At 36.7% G+C, this 18309-nt stretch overlaps 1 protein-coding gene across 2 annotated transcripts in view; it reads left to right on the forward strand.

The window, feature by feature from the left end:
• LOC116855780 overlaps positions 1–16776 on the forward strand; it is a 31426-nt gene extending 14650 nt beyond the window's left edge. Inside the window, exons 2-4 of one of the 2 annotated variants that reach the window (XM_032838785.1) lie at positions 1931–2014; positions 16259–16305; positions 16590–16776. In XM_032838785.1, the coding sequence (XP_032694676.1) occupies positions 1931–2014; positions 16259–16305; positions 16590–16766 (308 nt within the window). In that variant the 3' untranslated portion in view covers positions 16767–16776. Of the gene's footprint in view, positions 1–1930; positions 2015–16258; positions 16306–16589 lie in introns of those variants that run through there. The other variant, XM_032838787.1, reaches the window with a different exon arrangement.
• Positions 16777–18309: the final 1533 nt, after the last annotated feature.

The raw sequence follows: 18309 nt of genomic DNA on the forward strand, positions 1-18309 counted from the left end.
GCGATTGCAGTATGACAACCTTCTTCCCATTTTACTTTCTCTGTGCAATTATTTTATTACTATATATATGTGTGTGTGTGATTATGTGTATATATAACAAAATCTTTAGAAGAATCTATTCTTTCTCTTTTTTAAAATTTGTACCTTTTTCACTAATTGGAAAACTAGGCCCTTGTGCTATATTCTGTTGCGGCATTGTTTTAATTTAAAAACACAGTTTAAAAATAAAAGTGTAAGAGATAAAGCACCAGGTAGATTTCTGGGGGAAAGAATAATAGTTTATAAAAAATGAAATAGGATGAAGTTATGAATGTATCTGAATATTTAGATTTTGATAATCATGCTTCCTTGTGGAGTTCTGTATTTTTAGTATGTATATATCCTAAGTGAATATTATTAATGTAAATTGTATCAGCCCTTGGGGTAAAATGAAGAGTGCTGAGTAACTATATTAAAGGATGAAATGCTCTCTATAGGTATCAAACGATCTCCAAGCTATGTTATAAAATAACAAAAGAACTGCATATTTGGGGGTTCTTTCTAGTTTTTAGACCCTTTCACATGTGTTAATTGATAAAGTGTACATTGTGGAGAAAGTAATAAGTTTATTTTGTGGGGAGAAACAATTTGTATGTGGGGATAAATGTATTTCCTGAAGGAAGCTCTTTCCCCTTTAAGGCAGCTTTAGATTTAGAAATGAGAAATGGGAGGGGCGCCTGGGTGGCTCAGTGGTTTAAGCCTCTGCCTTCGGCTCAGGTCATGATCTCAGGGTCCTGGGATCGAGCCCCATATCGGGCTCTCTGCTCAGCAGGGAGCCTGCTTCCCTTCCTCTCTCTCTGCCTACCTGTGATCTCTGTCTGTCAAATGAATAAATAAAATCTTAAAAAAAAAAAAAAAAGAAATGAGAAATGGGAGACGCTGTGAGTTTGATATCTTCTTCCAATCTACAATCTCTATTCTTCTGTCTTTAATTTAACTAGAATAAGTTGAGCCTTGACCATGGGTAAGATTCAGTAATTTTACTGAATACCTTCCCTTCCTCTCTCAGAGATAGACCAAAGATTACAATGGGAAAGTGATCAAAGGATGGCAAGCAACCTACCAATATCAGTGCAGTATCTTGGATGAATTTACTTACTCTTCATTTGACTAACTGTTAAATGCAGATGATAATAGTACAGATGGATTTTGCCTCCCTCCCTAAACACATGTGCATATGCAGAGAAGGTACATGGAGAGGCTGTAGTTGGACTGCTTAGTCTGTAAAGTTCTTTCCAAATGAAAATTCTGTGTTCTCTTGCTATGTGTTTACCTTGAACTCTCTCCTCAATTCGGTGGGTCACTCAATCAGGGAGCACTATCCAGAGCACCAGAATTGAGAACTGACTTATTTAACCATAGGTTTGTTTCTTGATTTGTTCACAGTGGTTTTGAGTGTATTACTTTGTATAGTTTTCTTAGTGATTGCTCAAGAGCTGTTACAATATTCATTTGTGACATCAGACTTTATTGGTTTCAACATTTTACCACTTTGAGTGAATTATGGAAACCTTTTCTTCCACCTAGGTCCTTTACCCTTCCCGCTTTAAAATATCATTGTCTTGAGTATAAGATGGTATTGTAATTTTTGCTTTAATCAAAAAAAATTTATAAGGCTCATGAGAAGGATAGACTATGTCCTCATATTTCTGCTTTTTCCATGATTTTTTTCTTCTTTTGTGATTTTCTAAAATTCTTCTTTTTGTCATTTTTTTTCTGTTAGAAGAACTCCCCTTTGTCATTCTCTAAGGGTACCTCTGTTAGTAAAAAATTGCTTTAGTTTTCCTTCATCTGAGAATATTTTTATTCCCCCTTCATTTCTGAAGGATAGTTTCACCAGGTACAGAATTTGCAGTTGACAGTTGTTTTTGTTTTTGTTTTTTTCTTTCAGTACTTGAAAAATGTCTCACTTCTGTCAGGCCTTGGTGGTTTCAGATGAGAAATCCTTTGGAATTTGAATTGGTTTCCCCAATAGGTACTATCTCTCTGTTTGCTTTCAAGATGTATTCGTTGTCTGATTCTCAGAAGTTTAATTATGATATGTCTTACCTTGGATTTCTTTGGATCTGTCCTGTCTATGTTTGCTCCGCTCCTTGATGGGTAGGCTTATGTCTTTTGCTAACCCTTCTGGGAGGACTTCAGCCATGATTTTTTCAAATACCCTTTTATTCCTATTCTATTTCTTCTCTCCTAGGCCTCCAGTCATATGGATGTTTGATCTTTTAATATTGTCCTGCAGGTCTTTGTTCTTCTGAAATCCATTATTTTTTCAGTCTATTTTATCTGTATAGCTCATATTTAGTAAATTCTGTTGATCTGCCCTCAAGTTTGCCAAATCTGTCTTCTGTCATCACCATTCTACTGTTCTGCTGTTCCAGTGAGCTTTTTATCAGTGTTATTTTATTTTCAGTTCTATAATTTATTTATGGTTCTTTTTTGTAACTTCTGTTTCTTTGTTGTGATTTCTTAATTTGTTCCAAGAGAATTTCCAATGTATCATGAAGCTCTTTATGATGACTTCTTTGAATTCCTTCTCAGTTTAAACATCTGATTCATCTCAGTTGATTGTCACATTCAAGTTGTAATATTCCTGTTTTCTGGTATAATATGAAATATTTTTTTATTGAATCTTGAATATTTAGCTATTATGTTAGGAAACTCTGGGTCTTATTAAATCTTTTATTTTATTAAAAAATTTTTAAAAATGGGGATGCCTGGGTGGCTCAGTTGGTTAAGCAGCTGCCTTCGGCTCAGGTCATGATCCTAGCGTCCTGGGATCGAGTCCCGCATCAGGCTCCTTGCTCGGCGGGGAGCCTGCTTCTCCCTCTGCCTCTGCCTGCCATTCTGTCTGCCTGTGCTCGCTCTCTCTCCCTCTCACTCTGACAAATAAATAAAATCTTAAAAGAAAAAAGAATGCTTTGTTTAAAAAATTTTTAAAAATGTTGTAAAAAATCTTTTATTTTGGCAGGTAGTCACCTATTTAGGTTACATGTAGCTATAGGCTTTCTGTTAAAGGGTATGATCCATTGCAATACTGTTTGGTCTCCTTGATTTATCTGGGCCTCCTCATAGACCCTGCTGGTGTTAGGTGAGGGACTGAAAAGAGCTTCCCCAGAATAAGCCATCTTTGCCTTTTCTCCAGCCCATGGGGACAGAGAGGCTTCCCAGGCTGGGGCTGCTGTGGCAGGATTCCACTGCCTATAGGAGACAGAGAACAGTTCCCAGACTGGGCTCATGTTGTGGTGGGACATTCTCTCCAGTGCCCCACTTAGCTAGGACCTACTGGGTTTCATTGGGGAGGGGAGTGTTTCTCTTGACTGCTCAGTTTGCTCTCCCTATCAGTATGCCCTCCCCAGTGCTGGTAGGCTTACCTAATGTTGTCAAAAGGAATGAGCCTATGTAGGCTGCTTTCTGTTGCTAGGTTTGGGGCAAGGCCTGGGTCACCTTCTCTTGAAGAGGGGTTATGAGATGTCCTGCCACTGTGTTCATCCAGTCCGAGGGCCCTCAGCATGTCCGACTTATTTCCATTTTCAGAATTCTTTTTTTTTTTTTTTAAGATTTTTAAATTTTATGTATTTGGCAGAGAGAGAGCAAGCACACAAGCAGGGGGAACAGTAGAGGGAGATGCAGGCTCCCTGCTGAGCAAGGAGCCTGATGTGGCCCTTGATTCCAGGACCCTGGGATCATGACCTGACTTGAGCCAAGGCAGATGCTTAACTGACTAAGCCTCCCAAGCGCCCCTCTATTTTCAGAGTTCTGTGGCTACCTTTTGAGATTTCAAAGTTTATAGTGATAATTATTAAGAAGTAGTAGGAAGAACTGAGTCTACACCATGTTGTCTGGCCCAAGACTCTTTCTTAATCGTTTCTCATATTTTCTTTAGAGAGACTACATTGCCGTCATCCATATAAATTTTCTGCAGTTGTTAAATGATACAGCTCTTCTATGTTCTTACTTACCATAGCTTTTACATGGGATCTGAGCTCTTTCCCAACATGGATCTCACTAGCTTTTTGAAATTCTGTCTCATTTGGAAGACTAACAATGTAGTTGTTCAGTTATTTTGCACTCATCAATATTCAGCAATGAACAACAGTGGGTTCAAGTGGGGATTGATTTTTATAAGGGGTCAGTTAACTAGTGAACATTTTTGTGTTTGATGACTTTAATTTCTGTATGAAAATTTATAACTTTGAGGACTACAGTGAATATTTATATAAGTAAAAACCTTCCTAGATACCTATGTCTTTATGGTTTTAAGTTGTTATATTATTTTAGAATTTAAAAAAATTTGGACATCCTCTAATCCAACTAAAGTCAGTAAAATAAAGACAAGATAAAACACATGCTTAATATTAAGCTGACTTTATAATTTATAATCTAAACAGAGAGACATATGATATTTGAAAAGGGCACCACTAACAATTACTTAGGGACAACAGGTGTAATCTGAGACAAGTGATCATCTACCTAGACCAAATTGCAAATAAGTAAAAAATCTAGTTTGATGAGACTACAAATCTTTTGACTCCTGTGGGTAGTTCAGATGTAGCATATGATTGTGGATTTTAGAGTCAAACCTCTTTGGTTCAAATCCCGAGTTTACTATTTATTAACAGTGTGACTGTGATCAGTTTATTGAAATCCTCAGAGCCTTGGTCTCTCTATGTGTGATATGGGAGTAGTGATAATACCACAGGGCTGTTCTAGGGCTTAAAGGAGATTATGCATGTAAAGTCCTTCGTACAGTCAGTGGCTAGCATTCAGTAAACACCATGTTTCTTGGTGTTGTCATTATTGTTGTTATTTTGTAAAATTCTAGGATCAGAAAAGACAAGGGTTAAAAGTGAGGTCTGGTAGTTTTAATGGGAGATTAAGAGTCAGTATGGGGTTCTATTTCTGTCTGCTGATTCTCTTGGACTGTCTGGGAAACGGCTTAACTTTTTTGTGTCTAAGTTTTGCCATCTAAAGCTAGAAGAGTCTTGCCATCTGCTCACTTCGTGGAAGATGGTAAAGAAAATTTTTGAAAATGCTTTGAGATCTGTAGGAAAAAGGTGCTACATAAATTGATAGCTTTATCTGCATTGACATTAACTTGCTCATTAAATATGTATAGTTTTTAATCAGCCTAACTAGTAATCCAAAGCTACTATATATGTATAATGTGGGAGTGTTGATACTTCTGTTAAAACATTTCCTTTTGTGTTTTCTTCATTTAAAAACTGTAGATCCTTGTCGCATTATATGAGAAATCTATATAAAAATCAGTATGTATAAGTTCTAGATATTAACTGAATAATTTCTTATTTTTCTACTTAGCTTTAATTAAAATGTAGTTTTGATTTCTTTTAAACAAAGGATGAAAGTGGTGACAAGGAATGGTTGAATAATTATAATGATAATAAAATATGCGCTAAAAAGTACATTAAAAGAACATTTAGCTTCTGCCACAGAATTGTATTTTAATGAATTCATTTAAATTAATTATTGATCAAGTGGCTGCTGTGCATTAAAAAAGGTTAGTTCTTTTCCTCAGGTGCTTGTAGTCTAGTAGGTAAATAAAAATGTAACTATTTGTTCATTATCATTAATGGTATAGCTAATCTTTTCAAAGTTGGTTGAAAATAGAGGCAGTATATGAAATAAAATCTTATGGAAGGCTTTGACTATTTTAAATTAGCTAGATTTAGCTAAAAATTTTTATAAAGTTCAAAGAGTCAAATGGTTAGATCAGAAAACATATACATAAAGTTTCAAATTTGCCAAATGGTTTCTCACTGGGGTTCGGAATCAATGCTTATTTTTTTTAAAAGATTTTACTTATTTATTTAGAAAAACAGAGAGCAAGAGTGCACAAATGGGGGAGAGAGGCAGAGGGAGACAGAATTTCAAGCTGACTCCAGAGCCCAACATGGGGCTCTGTCTCACGACCCTGAGATCATGACTAGAGCCAAAATCGAGAGTCGGATGTTAGCCAACTGAGCCACTCAAGTGCCCCCGAATTGATGCATATATATATATATGTTTTAATAAAGGAAATAATTATTCAAGAGAGTAAGTGCTTGAAAACTTGTGTAATCTAAAAAACTATCTTAGGCAGGTTTTTCTTCAGATAATTTCCCCATAATTCACTTTGAGATTGTGATTTAGTCTGAATAATTTTTATTACAAAAGTAATTCTGGGGGTGCCTGGGTGGCTCTGTGGGTTAAGCCTCTGCCTTCGGCTCAGGTTATGATCCCAAGGTCCTGGAATCGAGCCCCGCATTGGGCTCTCTGCTCAGCAGGGAGCCTGCTTCCTCCCCTCTCTCTGCCTGCTTGTGATCGCTCTCTCTGTCCAATAAATAAATAAAATCTTTATTTTGTTTTTTAAAGATTTTATTTATTTATTGGACAGACAGAGATCACAAGTAGGCAGAGTGGCAGGCAGAAAGAGAGGGGCGGGGAAGCAGGCTCCCTGCTGAGCAGAGAGCCTGATGCGGGGCTCGATCCTGGAACCCTGGGATCATGACCTGAGCTGAAAGCAGAGGCTTTAACCCACTGAGCCACCCAGGCGCCCCAAAATCTTTAAAAAAAACCAAAAATGTAATTCTGAGGAATTGACAGAAATTTAAGATTTGAAAATAAAATTAAGTGGAAAATTAAACTTATGAAATATATTTTAAATGTAAAATTGGAATAATAAAAATCCAGGTATAGGTCATGAGTATTCAAGTAATTTACTTACACTGAGATTTTTCTATTGACTTATACATGAAAGAGAATGTTAGGATAGGAATAAGTTATTCCAGTGATAGGGCAACATGAACAATGACATTTAAATAAAATGTAAATGCTGTATTTTAATGTTTATAGTTGCATGAGGATTAGAAAATTAAGGATAATTTTTATTTTCTTTTTAAGTGTACTTTTTGGTATGTTTTGGGACTGGCAGTTAGTCCCTTTAGATCTTTCTGCTTCAGTTACCGATCTCTGAAATGCTACCAAAGAAGAAGAATGAATAGTCTATTAGTTATTAAGATTAGAATACAGGTTTTGGCCCAGAAAACTCAAGAAGGAATTTGTAGATAGAAATTAAAGGCAAAAACTTTATTGTAAAATTTAGAAATGGATCAGATGCCATCTCAGTCTACCATCCATTTTGTTAATCTATAATCTGAGGGTTCTTCTTTAATACCTCATTTTCCATTTCTGTCACCAAATCTAATTCATCAAGTCTTTTTTTTTTTTTTTTGCTTGTTTCTTTAAATATTTATTTATTATGACCTTTAAAAAATTTTTTTCTACCACCATGCTGGTTCCAATTGACCATCTTAGCCTCTGTACTAATTTCCTAGGGCTAATGTAACAAATTACCACAAACCAAGTGACTTTTTTTTTTTAAAGATTTTGTTTATTTATTTGACATAGAGAGAGAGATCACAAGTCGGCAGAGAGGCAGGCAGAGAGAGGGGGGAGGAAGCAGGCTCCCTGCTGAGCAGAGAGCCTGATGCAGGACTCGATCCCAGGACCCTGAGATCAAGACCTGAGCGGAAGGCAGAGGCTTAACCCACTGAACCACCCAAGCACCCTTCCAAGTGACTTAAAACAACAGAAATTTATTTATTTTCTCACACACACAGTTCAGGAGGCCAGAATTCTGAAATCTGGGCATGAGGACTATTGGTTCCTTTTGAAAGCTTTGAGGGTGAATCTCTTCCATGACTTTCTCCTAGCTTCATGTGTTCATTGGCATTCCTTAGCTTTTAGCTTCATCACTACAATCTCTTTCTCCATCATCAAATGGACGCCTTCTTTGTGTGTCTTTACTGTGTCTTCAGATCTCTTTCTCCCTATAATAATATGAATCTTTTTCTTTTAAACATCTTAATTTTTTTTTTCAGTGTTCCCAGATTCATTGTTTATGCGCCATATCCAGTGCTCCAGGCAATATGTGCCTTCCTTAATACCCACCACCAGGGTCACCCATCCCCTCACTGCCCTTCCCTCCAAAACCCTCAGTTTGTTTCTCAGAGTCCACAGTCTCTCATGCTTCATCTCCCCCTCCCGATTTTCCCCAACTCACTTTTCCTTTCCTTCTCCTAATGTCCTCCATGTTTTTCCTTATGCTTCACAAGTGAGTGAAACCATATGATAATTGACTTTCTCTGCTTGACTTACTTCACTCAGCATAATCTCCTCCAGTCCTGCCCATGTTGATACAAAAGTTGGGTATTCATCTTTTCTGATGGCTGAGGAATATTCCATTGTATATATGGACTGTATCTTCTTTATCCATTCATTTGTTGAAGGGCATCTTGGCTCTTTCCACAGTTTGGCGATTATGGCCATTGGTGCTATGAACATTGGGGTACCTATGGCCCTTCTTTTCACTACATCTGTATCTTTAGGGTAAAGACCCAGTAGTGCAATTGCTGGGTTATTGGGTAGCTCTATTTTTAATTTCTTGAGGAATCTCCACACTGTTTTCCAAAGTGGCTGCACCAACTTACATTCCCACCAACAGTGTAAGTATTGGTATATACTATTAGTATAATAGTATTCTCCATATGAGTCTTAATCCAGTGTTTCTTCATCTTTACTTGACATTTTACAGGAAATCTAAGACAGTCCAGGACAGTTAGACAATGGAAAGAAATAAAGGAATTCAGGGTGCCTGGGTGACTCAGTTAAGTGTCTGTGTTTGACTCAGATCATCATCCCAGGGGGTCCTGGGATCGCATGCCTCAAACTCCTGCTCAGCAGGGAGGATGCTTCTCCCTCTGCACCCACCACTGATCCTCCCACCTTCCTGTTCACGTTCCCTCTCTCTCTCAAATAAATATAATCTTAAAAAAAAAGGGGGGCATTCAGATTAGGAACGAAAAAATAAAACTTTCTCTATTTTAAAGATTGAGTGATTGGTTGATTTTAGAAAGGGACAGAGACAGAGAGTGCAAGCGGGGGGAGGGTCAGAGGGAGAGGGAGAGAAGCAGGCACCCTGATGAACAAATATTATTAAAATATCTATGTTACCCAAAGCAATCTACACATTTAATGCAATCTCTTTCAAAATATCAACAGCAGCATTTTTCATAGACCTAGAACAAACAACTCCAAAATTTGTATGGAACCACAAAAGACCCCAAATAGCTAAAGCAATCTTGAAAAAGAAAAGCAATGCTGGAGATACCACAATTCCAGACTTCTAGTTATGTTACAAAGCTGTAGTGATCAAGACAGTATGGCACTGGCACAAAAACAGAACATAGATCAAAGGACCAGAATAGAAATCCCAGAAATGGACCTACAACTATATAGTCAATTAATCTTTGACAAAGCAGGAAAGAATATCCAGTGGAAAAAAGATATTCTCTTCAACAAATGGTGTTGGGAAAACTGGACAGCTGCATGCAGAAGAATGAAACTGACCACTTTCCTACACCATACACAAAAATAACTTCAAAATGAGTTGAAAGACCTAAATGTGAAACTGAAAACCATTAAAATCCTAGATGAGAACACAGGCAGTTACCTCTTTGGCAAAAAACAAGTCTTAATAAATTTAAGATTGAAATCAGATCAAGCGTTTTTTCTGACTGTAGTTTTATGAAAGAAATCAGAACAGGCAAACTGGAAAATTTGCAGGTATGTAGAGATTAAACAGCATGTCCTTGAACAGTAAGTGGATCAAAGAAGAAATCAAAATATCTTGAAGCAAACAAAAATGGAAATGTAACATAACAAAACTTAGGAGATGCAGCAAAAGGAGTTCTAAGAGGAAAATTTACACCAATAAATGCATACTTCAAAAAATAAAAGAAATCTCAAACAACCCAGCTTTCCGCTGGAAGGAACTAGAAAAACGAAGAAAAAACGAAGCCCAAAGTTGGTAGAAGGAAGGAAATGAGAAAGATTTGAAGAGAAATAAAGGAAATAATAAGAAGAATAAAAGAGACTGATGAAAGTAAGAACTGGTTCTTTGAAAAGATAAATAAAAATGGCAGATTTTATGTAGACTGATCAAGAAACAAAAAGAAGTCTCAAATAAATAAAAGCAGAAATGAAAAGGAGGTTATAACTATTACCACAGAAATATAAAGGATAAGAGACTACTGTGCTCAGTTACATCCTAACAAATTGAAAAACTTATAAGAAATTCATAAATTCTTAGAAATATAGACTTTACTCTAAGAGTCAATCATAAGGAAATAGAAAATCTGAAATAGATCAGTTACTAAAGAGAATGAATCAGTGATTGAAGATCTTCCAACAAATAGAAGTCCAGTACACAGCTTCACTGGTGAATTCTACCAACAATTTAAAGAATTAGTACCAGTCCTTCTCAAACTCATTTAAGAGAGGTAAGAGAGAACCTTCTTCTTCTTTTTTTTTTTTTTTTTTTTTAAGATTTTATTTATTTATTTGACAGAGACACAGCGAGAGAGGGAACACAAGCAAGGGAAGTGGGAGAGGGAAAGCAGGCTTCCTGCCGAGCAGGGCTCTATCCCAGGATCCTGGGATCATGACCTGAGCCAAGGGCAGACGCTTAATGACTGAGCCCAAGAGAGAACCCTTCTGAACTCATTTTACCATGATACCAAAACTGAACAAGAATGCCAGAAGAAAATCTTACAGGCTGATATCCCCGATGAACATAGATGTGAGAATCTTCAACAAAATGTCATCAAATAAAATTTAATAATATATTGAAAGGGTCATACATTATGATCAAGTGGAATTTATTCTTGGGATACAAGGATAGTCAACATGCCCACATCTATAAATGTTGTTCATCACATTAATAAAATGAAAGATTAAAAAACTCTCAAGAGCTTAGGTAGAGAACCATTGTGCCTCAACATAATAAAACCTGTATATGAGAGCCCTGAAGCTAGCCTACTCAATGGTGAAAAGCTAAACTATTTTCCTCTGAGATCAGGAGGAAAACAAGGAAGCCCACCTTTGTTACTGTTATTCAACATAGTCCTGGAAATTTTAGAGCAATTAGGCAAGAAAAAAAATAAAAGGTTTCCAAATTGGAAAGGAAGAAGTAAAATTGCCCTTGCAGATGGCACCTTAAAGACTTCATCAAAAACCCGCTAGAACCAATAATAATAAATTCAGTAATGTTCCAGGATATAAATAGGTATTAAAAAATCAGTTGCAGGGGCGCCTGGGTGGCTCAGTGGGTTAAAGCCTCTGCCTTCAGCTCAGGTCATGATCCCAGAGTCCTGGGATCGAGTCCTGCATTGGGCTCTCTGCTCCTCGGAGAGCCTGCTTCCTCCCCTCTCTCTGCCTGCCTCTCTGCCTACTTGTAATCTCTGTCAAATAAATAAATAAAATCTTTAAAAAAAAACCAGTTGCATTTTTATATGCTAACAATGAACTATTGGAAAGAGATATTAAGAAAACAGTCTAATCTATGATAGCATCAAAAAGAAAGATACTTAGGAATAAATTTAACCAAGGAGATGAACGATCTATACACTGAAAAATAAAAGACATTGATGATAGAAGTTGAAGAAGGCACAAATAGATTGAATATATTTTGTGTTCTGTATCCAAAGAATTAATATTGTTAAAGTGTCCAAATCATCCAAAGTCACCCACAAATTCAGTGCATTTCTTATCAAACTTCCAGTGCATTTTCCATACAAATAGGAAAACAGTCCTAAACTTCAAATGGAACCCCAAACGACTCCATGTATCCTAAATGATCTTCAAAAGAATGACAAAGCTGGAATAGTCACACTTTCTGATTTCAAACTATATTGGAAAGCCTTATAAAAACAGAACCACATATCATTGGAACAAATTAGCAAACCCAGAAACAAACCCATTCATGTGTGGTCATTTAATTTTTGACTAAGGAACCAAGAATATATAATGGGTGAAAGGATAGCCTCTTCAATAAATGGTGTTGGGGTAACTGGTCCTCACATGTAAAAGAGTGAAACTGAATCCCTGTCTTAATACCGTATGTAAAAATCAACTTGAAATTGGTTAAGATTTGAATATAAGACTTGAAACTGTAAAACTTTTAGTAGAAAAACATGGAGGGCAATCTCCTTGACATTTGTCCTGATTTTTTTTTTTTTTTTTTTTGGATTTGACACCAAAAGCAAAGGCAACAAATGGAAAAATTAAAAAGTGGGACTACATCAAGCTAAAATGCTACTCAGCAAAGGAAATCATCAGTATAGTGAAAAGGCAGGTTATGGAGTAGAAGAAAACACTTGCAAATGATATCTCTAATAGGAGATTGATATCCAGAATATACAAGGAACTCCTACGATTCCATAGCAAAAAAAAAAATCCAGCTAAAAAATGGTCAAAGGATTTGAATAGACATTTTTTCACAGAAGACATACAAATGGCCAACAGTTGTATGAAAAGGTGTTAAATATCACTAATATTCAGGGAGATATAAATCAAAACTAAAATGAGATAATCACCTCACTCCTGTTATGATGGCTAGTATCAAAAAGGCAAGTGATATCAAATGTTGCTGAGGATGTAGATAGAAGAGAATCTTTTATACTGTCTATGGAAATAGAAACTTGTACAGCCACAATGGAAAACAGTGTGGAGGTTCCTGAAGAATTTAAAAATAGAACTACCATATGTTTTAGCAATTCCACTTTTAGGTAAATATCCAAATGTACTCCCATATCCATTGCAGCTTTTATTTTAAAATCAGGGGTATGGGAAGAACATAAATACCTGCTACAGGTGAATGGATAAAGAAATAAGTATGTGTGTGTGTGTGTGTGTGTATAATTATTATTATTATTATTATTATTATTATTATTATTTTTGGTGGGCAAGGGAGCAGCAAAGCAAGGTTTATTGAGTGATAGCAAAGTGATACTACAAAGCTCCTGAAGAGGGAGAAGACTCGAGAGGGTTGCCCTAAACTTTCAATTATAATATGAATAAGGTCTGAGGATCCAGTGTGTATAATGTGGTAACTCTGGTAACTATGGTTCATAATACTATATTGCATAATCAAAATTTTCTAAGAAAATTCAAGTGTTCTCATAAAAAAAGGGTAAATAAGTGAGATGTTAGATATGTTAACTCAGTGGAATTCTTTCACTGTGACGTGTATCAAATCATCATGTTGAACACTTTAAATATTTTACAATTTATTTGTCAATTATAATTCATTAAAGTGGAAAAAAATTCCACAATGAGATACCACTTCATCCATATTAGAATGGCCGGATTAGAAAAGAACTCAGGTAATAATAAATATTGATGAAGATACAGAGAAATTGGAACCTTCATACTTTGCCAGTAGAAATGTAAAATGGTACCGGTGTTTTGCAAAGTGACCTGACAGTTCATTAACCATAGAATAATCATATAACTCAGCAGTTGCACTTCTAGATAATTACTGAAGATAAATGGAAACATAGGTCTATGTAAAAAAGCTTGTACGCACTTGTTTATAGTAGTGTTATTCATAGGAGCAAAAAGTTGGAAATAACTCAAGCATGTATTAACCAGTGCATGGGGAACTCAAAGTTGTATATCCATACAGTGATGTACTTAAGAATGTTATAACATGATTGATTTTGAAAAATATTATACAGAATGAAAGCCTACAGATTGTATGATTCCAAGCATATCAAATATTTAGAATAAGGAAATATATGAAGACAGAATATAGGTTAGTTGTTTCTTAGGACTAAGGGGGATAATATTGAGAGTGTTAGCTAAAGCATGACAAAACTCTTTTCTGAGGTATTCTGGGTGGCTCAGTTGCTTCAGCATTTGCCTTTGGCTCAGGTCATAATCCCAGGGTCTGGGTTGAGTCCCACATCAGGTTCCCCGCTCAGCGGGGAGCCTCCTTTTTTCTCGTACTCTGCCTCTCCCCCTGCTTGTGCGCTCACGCACATCGCTCTTTCTCACTCTTTGTCAAATGAACAAATAAAATCTTTAAAGAAAGAAAAAACTTCATTCTGAGGTGATGGAAATGTTCCAAAAACCCAACAAGGGCCATAATTCCACAGATCTATGAACATATTATAAACCATTGGATTGTATACTTTAAATGGGTGGATTTTATTGTTTGAATTGTTTCAACAAAGCTGTTATGAAAGAAATGTCTGTATATTACACGTTTTGATGTCACAGATAGTGTTTGTTTTATAATCAGCATATTGCTTTTTAGACTTTTAAGTATAGAATACAGCCACAAACAGCCTTAGCAGTTTGAGTTACTAAAGAAAAATATCTTCTATTTTAGACTTAGTGATCTTACAAATTGCTTAAATTGTGAGGTTTGTTTTGCCATCATATAATATATGTTTTATTATTTTAAAAATAAATTTGAAAATAGTTGTTTTAGCAAACTTAGAGATCCAAGAACATTTGGTGTCTTTTGTCTTGTCTGTACATGTTTCCAGTTTTATCTTCCCCTACAATCTTCTGTTACATATTTAGAGTTCTCATTAAGACTTTTGCTCAGTAGAAACCAAGTTGTATTAAACAGTGACAAGAAAAACATCATTTGTCAGGTTGAAATTTAAACCTGGATATGAAAGATGATAGGATAGTAAACCAAAGAAAGATATATAAAAGACAGCTGTTCTTTAGAAAATGGGTATAATAAAAACGTTTGCTTTTCTTTGCTTTTCTTTCCTCCCTAGTTTTGGAGAAAGGAGAAATGTAATGGTACTTTTTCTTCATCTTGTTTTTTATTAAGGTGATTGAATTATGATCAAGTCACAATATATTCATTTAAAGTTTTTATTATGTTTAACATTATGACTTTTGCTATCAGCTTTTAAAATCAATTAAATGAGTGATTCACACAGTTCTATTTTTAGAATCTTCAAAAGGAGAAAAAAATTCACTTACAAGTAAAACTATTTTACATTATTGTATTTCAATAACTGAAGAGTCTTTGTATATCCTAAATGAGTAACTTCATTGAAATATCTGAAGTATTTTATGAGAGACTTGCTGTATTAACTGCTATGATTAATTCCACAAAGTTCCCCATTTTTTTTTTTTTAAGATTTTATTTGTTTATTTGACAGAGATCACAAGTAGTCAGAGAGGCAGGTAGAGAGAGAGAGGGGGACGCAGCTCCCCACCGAGCAGAGAGCCAGATGTGGAGCTCGATCCCAGGATCCTGGGATCATAACCCAAGCCGAAGGCAGAGGCTTAACCCACTGAGCTACCCAGGTGCCCTTCTATGATACCTTCTGACTGTTGCTCAGAGTGCACTTACATTTGGGGCTGGAGTGCTGTTCTCCAACAAGCCCACTCACTTCTGTACCCTTCACTGAAGTTGGAAGCTTAGCGAGAATCAGTGATGGTTGCTTCCAAACCTACCAGTTTGCTCTGGTTGTGACTACATTATTTTTAATGATTTATGAATTAATGAAATACAGATATAAAAACTTGATTCCAGTAAGTTAAAATGTAAAATTTGGGAGGGCTCAATTATGAATAATTGCTCTTAGTCTGGAGAATCAACTCTAAAAAGGAAAAACTCCATGAGGACTCTGTGCTGCAGTTATTTCAGCAGTTTCTTTGTTTTCAAAAAATAAAACAATAATTGGAAATAATAGTTGGATTGTAGTGGGTGTAACTTATGCAAAAATACTGTGCAGAGCTATAAATCATCATATTCATAACAAAAGGGAATCCTTGGCTCTACATCAAAAGATTGGCCAATGGGTTTACATTTATATGTGTGATTTTAAAATATACTTCTTAAGGTATGCAAGTATAGATGTATCTTGGTGGTTTTGTGGGATCACCAGAATAAAGCAAGTCAAGTAAATTTTTTGGTTTCCTAGTGCATATAAAAGTCATGTTTATGTTATCCTGTGGGCTGTTAAATGTGTAATAACATTGTCTAAAAAATTATGTACATACCTTATTTTTAAAACACTTTATTACCAAATAATGCCAGCCATCATCTGAGCTTTCAGGGATTCATAATCTTTTTGCTGGTGGAGGGTCTTGCCTTGATATTGGTGGCTGATGACTGATCAGGGTGGTGGTTTGCTGAAGGATGGGGTGCTGCGGCAATTTCTTTAAAATAAGACAACAATGAAATTTGCCACAGCATTAGACTCTTCCTTTCTTGAACAATTTCTGTCGCATTCAATGCTGTTTGATAGCATTTTAAAACTGGAGTCAGTCCTTTCAAAACCTGCTATTGCTTTATCAACTAGGTTTATATAATATTCTAAATCCTATACAGTCATTTCAACAGTCTTCATGGCATCTTCGCCAGGAGAAGATTCCTTCTCAAGAAACCACTTTCTTAGAGCACCTGGGTGGCTCAGTGGGTGAAAGCCTCTGTCTTCGGCTCAGGTCATGATCTCAGGGTCCTGGGATTGAAGCCCATATCAGGCTCTCTGCTCAACGGGGAGCCTGTTTCCCCCTCTCTGCCTACCTGTAATCTCTCTTACTCTGTCAAATAAATAAATAAAATTAAAAAGAAAAAAGAAAGAAAGAAAGAAAGAAAGAAAGGAAGGAAGAAAGAAAGGAAGGAAGGAAGAAAGGAAGGAAGGAAGGAAGGAAGGAAGGAAGGAAGAAACCATTTTCTTTGCTCATCCCCAAAAAGGAACTCCTCATCCATTCAAGTTTTACTGTGGGATTGCAACAATCCAGTCCCATCTTCAGGCTCCACTTCCAAGTCTAGTTCTCTTCTTATTTCAGTGACAGCCACAGTTACTTCCTCCTCTGAAGTCTTGAATCCCTCAGAGTCCTCTCCATAAGAGTTCGCATCAACTTTGTCCCCAAACTCCTGTTAATATGGATATTTTGACCTGTTCCCATCCAGGAGTCACAAGCATTCTTACTGGCATCTAGAATGGTGAATCCTTTCCAGAAGGTTTTCCATTTACTTTGCACAGATCCATCAGAGGAACGAATCACTGTCTGTGGCAGCTATGGTCTTAGGAAATGTATTTCTTAAAGAACAAGACTTGAAGGTCAAAACTACTCTGTGATCCACGGGCTGCAGAATGGGCATTGCGTTAATGAAAACAACATGAATCTTGCTCTACGTGCCCATCGGGGCTCTTGGGGGACCAGGTGCCTTGTCAAGGAGCAGTCATATTTTGAAAGGAATCTTCTTTCCTGAGCAGGAGATCTCAACAGTGGGGTTAAAATATTTGGGAAACTGTGTAGTAAACGGATGTGCTGTCATCTGGGCTTTGTTGTTCTGTTTTTAGAGCACGGGCCGAGTAGATTTAGGATGACTCTTCTGGGCCCTGTGGTTTTGGGAATGGTGAATGAGCACTGGCTGCAACTTCCAAGTCACCAGCTGCATGAGCCCCTGACAAGAGAGTCAGCCTGTCCTTGGAAGCTTTGAAGCCAGGGTTGACTTGTCCTCTCTGGCTGTGTAAGTGCTAGGAGGCATCTTTGCCCAATAGGGAAAGAGTCAATCTACCTAACCTCTAGAAGTAATATCCTGCATTTGTTTGTGCCCCGTGCTTCAAGGGACATGACTTCTTCCATTTGTCCTGTTATATCAGGCTGCAGGGTGTTTTTCCCACTCTTCCTTCTTTCCCCTTGGATATAATGGAAAGTATGGAATTGTAGTAGTTTGAATAGCTTCTTAGCTGTTCCAAACTTCATTTTTTTCTCCATCTGCTTTTGCTGTATTTCCTTTTGACCAGATTTGACACTGTGAAAGCATTGCCATTTACAGTAAACTTTTTTTTTAAACAATTTTTTAAAAAGATTTTATTTATTTATTTGACGGACAGAGATCACAAGTAGGCAGAGAGGCAGACAGAGAGGGAGAGGGAAGCAGGCTCCCCCCTGAGCAGAGAGCCTGATGTGTGGCTCTATCCCAGGACCCTAGGATCATGACCTGAGCCAAAGGCAGAGTCTTTAACCCACTGAGCCACCCAGGCGCCCCATACAGTAACCTGGTTTTTAATTGATGAAATTTCGAAATTCTGCAAAAAGATGAGACGCTTCTACTTAGTTTTTCTTGTTGGTTTTTTTAATTTTAATTTTTAAAAAAAGATTTTATTTATATTGACAGAGTATGCACAAGCAGGGGAAGCTGTAGGCAGAGGGAGAAGGAGAAGCAGGCTCCCCCCTGAGCAGGGAGCCTGATGATGGGAGGCTCCATTGGGGCTCAATCCCGGGACACCAGGATCATGACCAGAGCTGAAGACAGGATAAACCAACTGAACCACCCAGGCGCCCCTATTGTTGGTGTTTTTTTTAAAGTGTTTTATGACAATGAGGAAGAGTAGAGAAAATATGTATTAAATTTAGTGAAGCACTAGTACAATTTAAACG

Source organism: Lontra canadensis, unplaced genomic scaffold (assembly GCF_010015895.1).
Source record: "Lontra canadensis isolate GAN:19392208 unplaced genomic scaffold, GSC_riverotter_1.0 scaffold106, whole genome shotgun sequence".
Taxonomy (NCBI): domain Eukaryota; kingdom Metazoa; phylum Chordata; class Mammalia; order Carnivora; family Mustelidae; genus Lontra; species Lontra canadensis.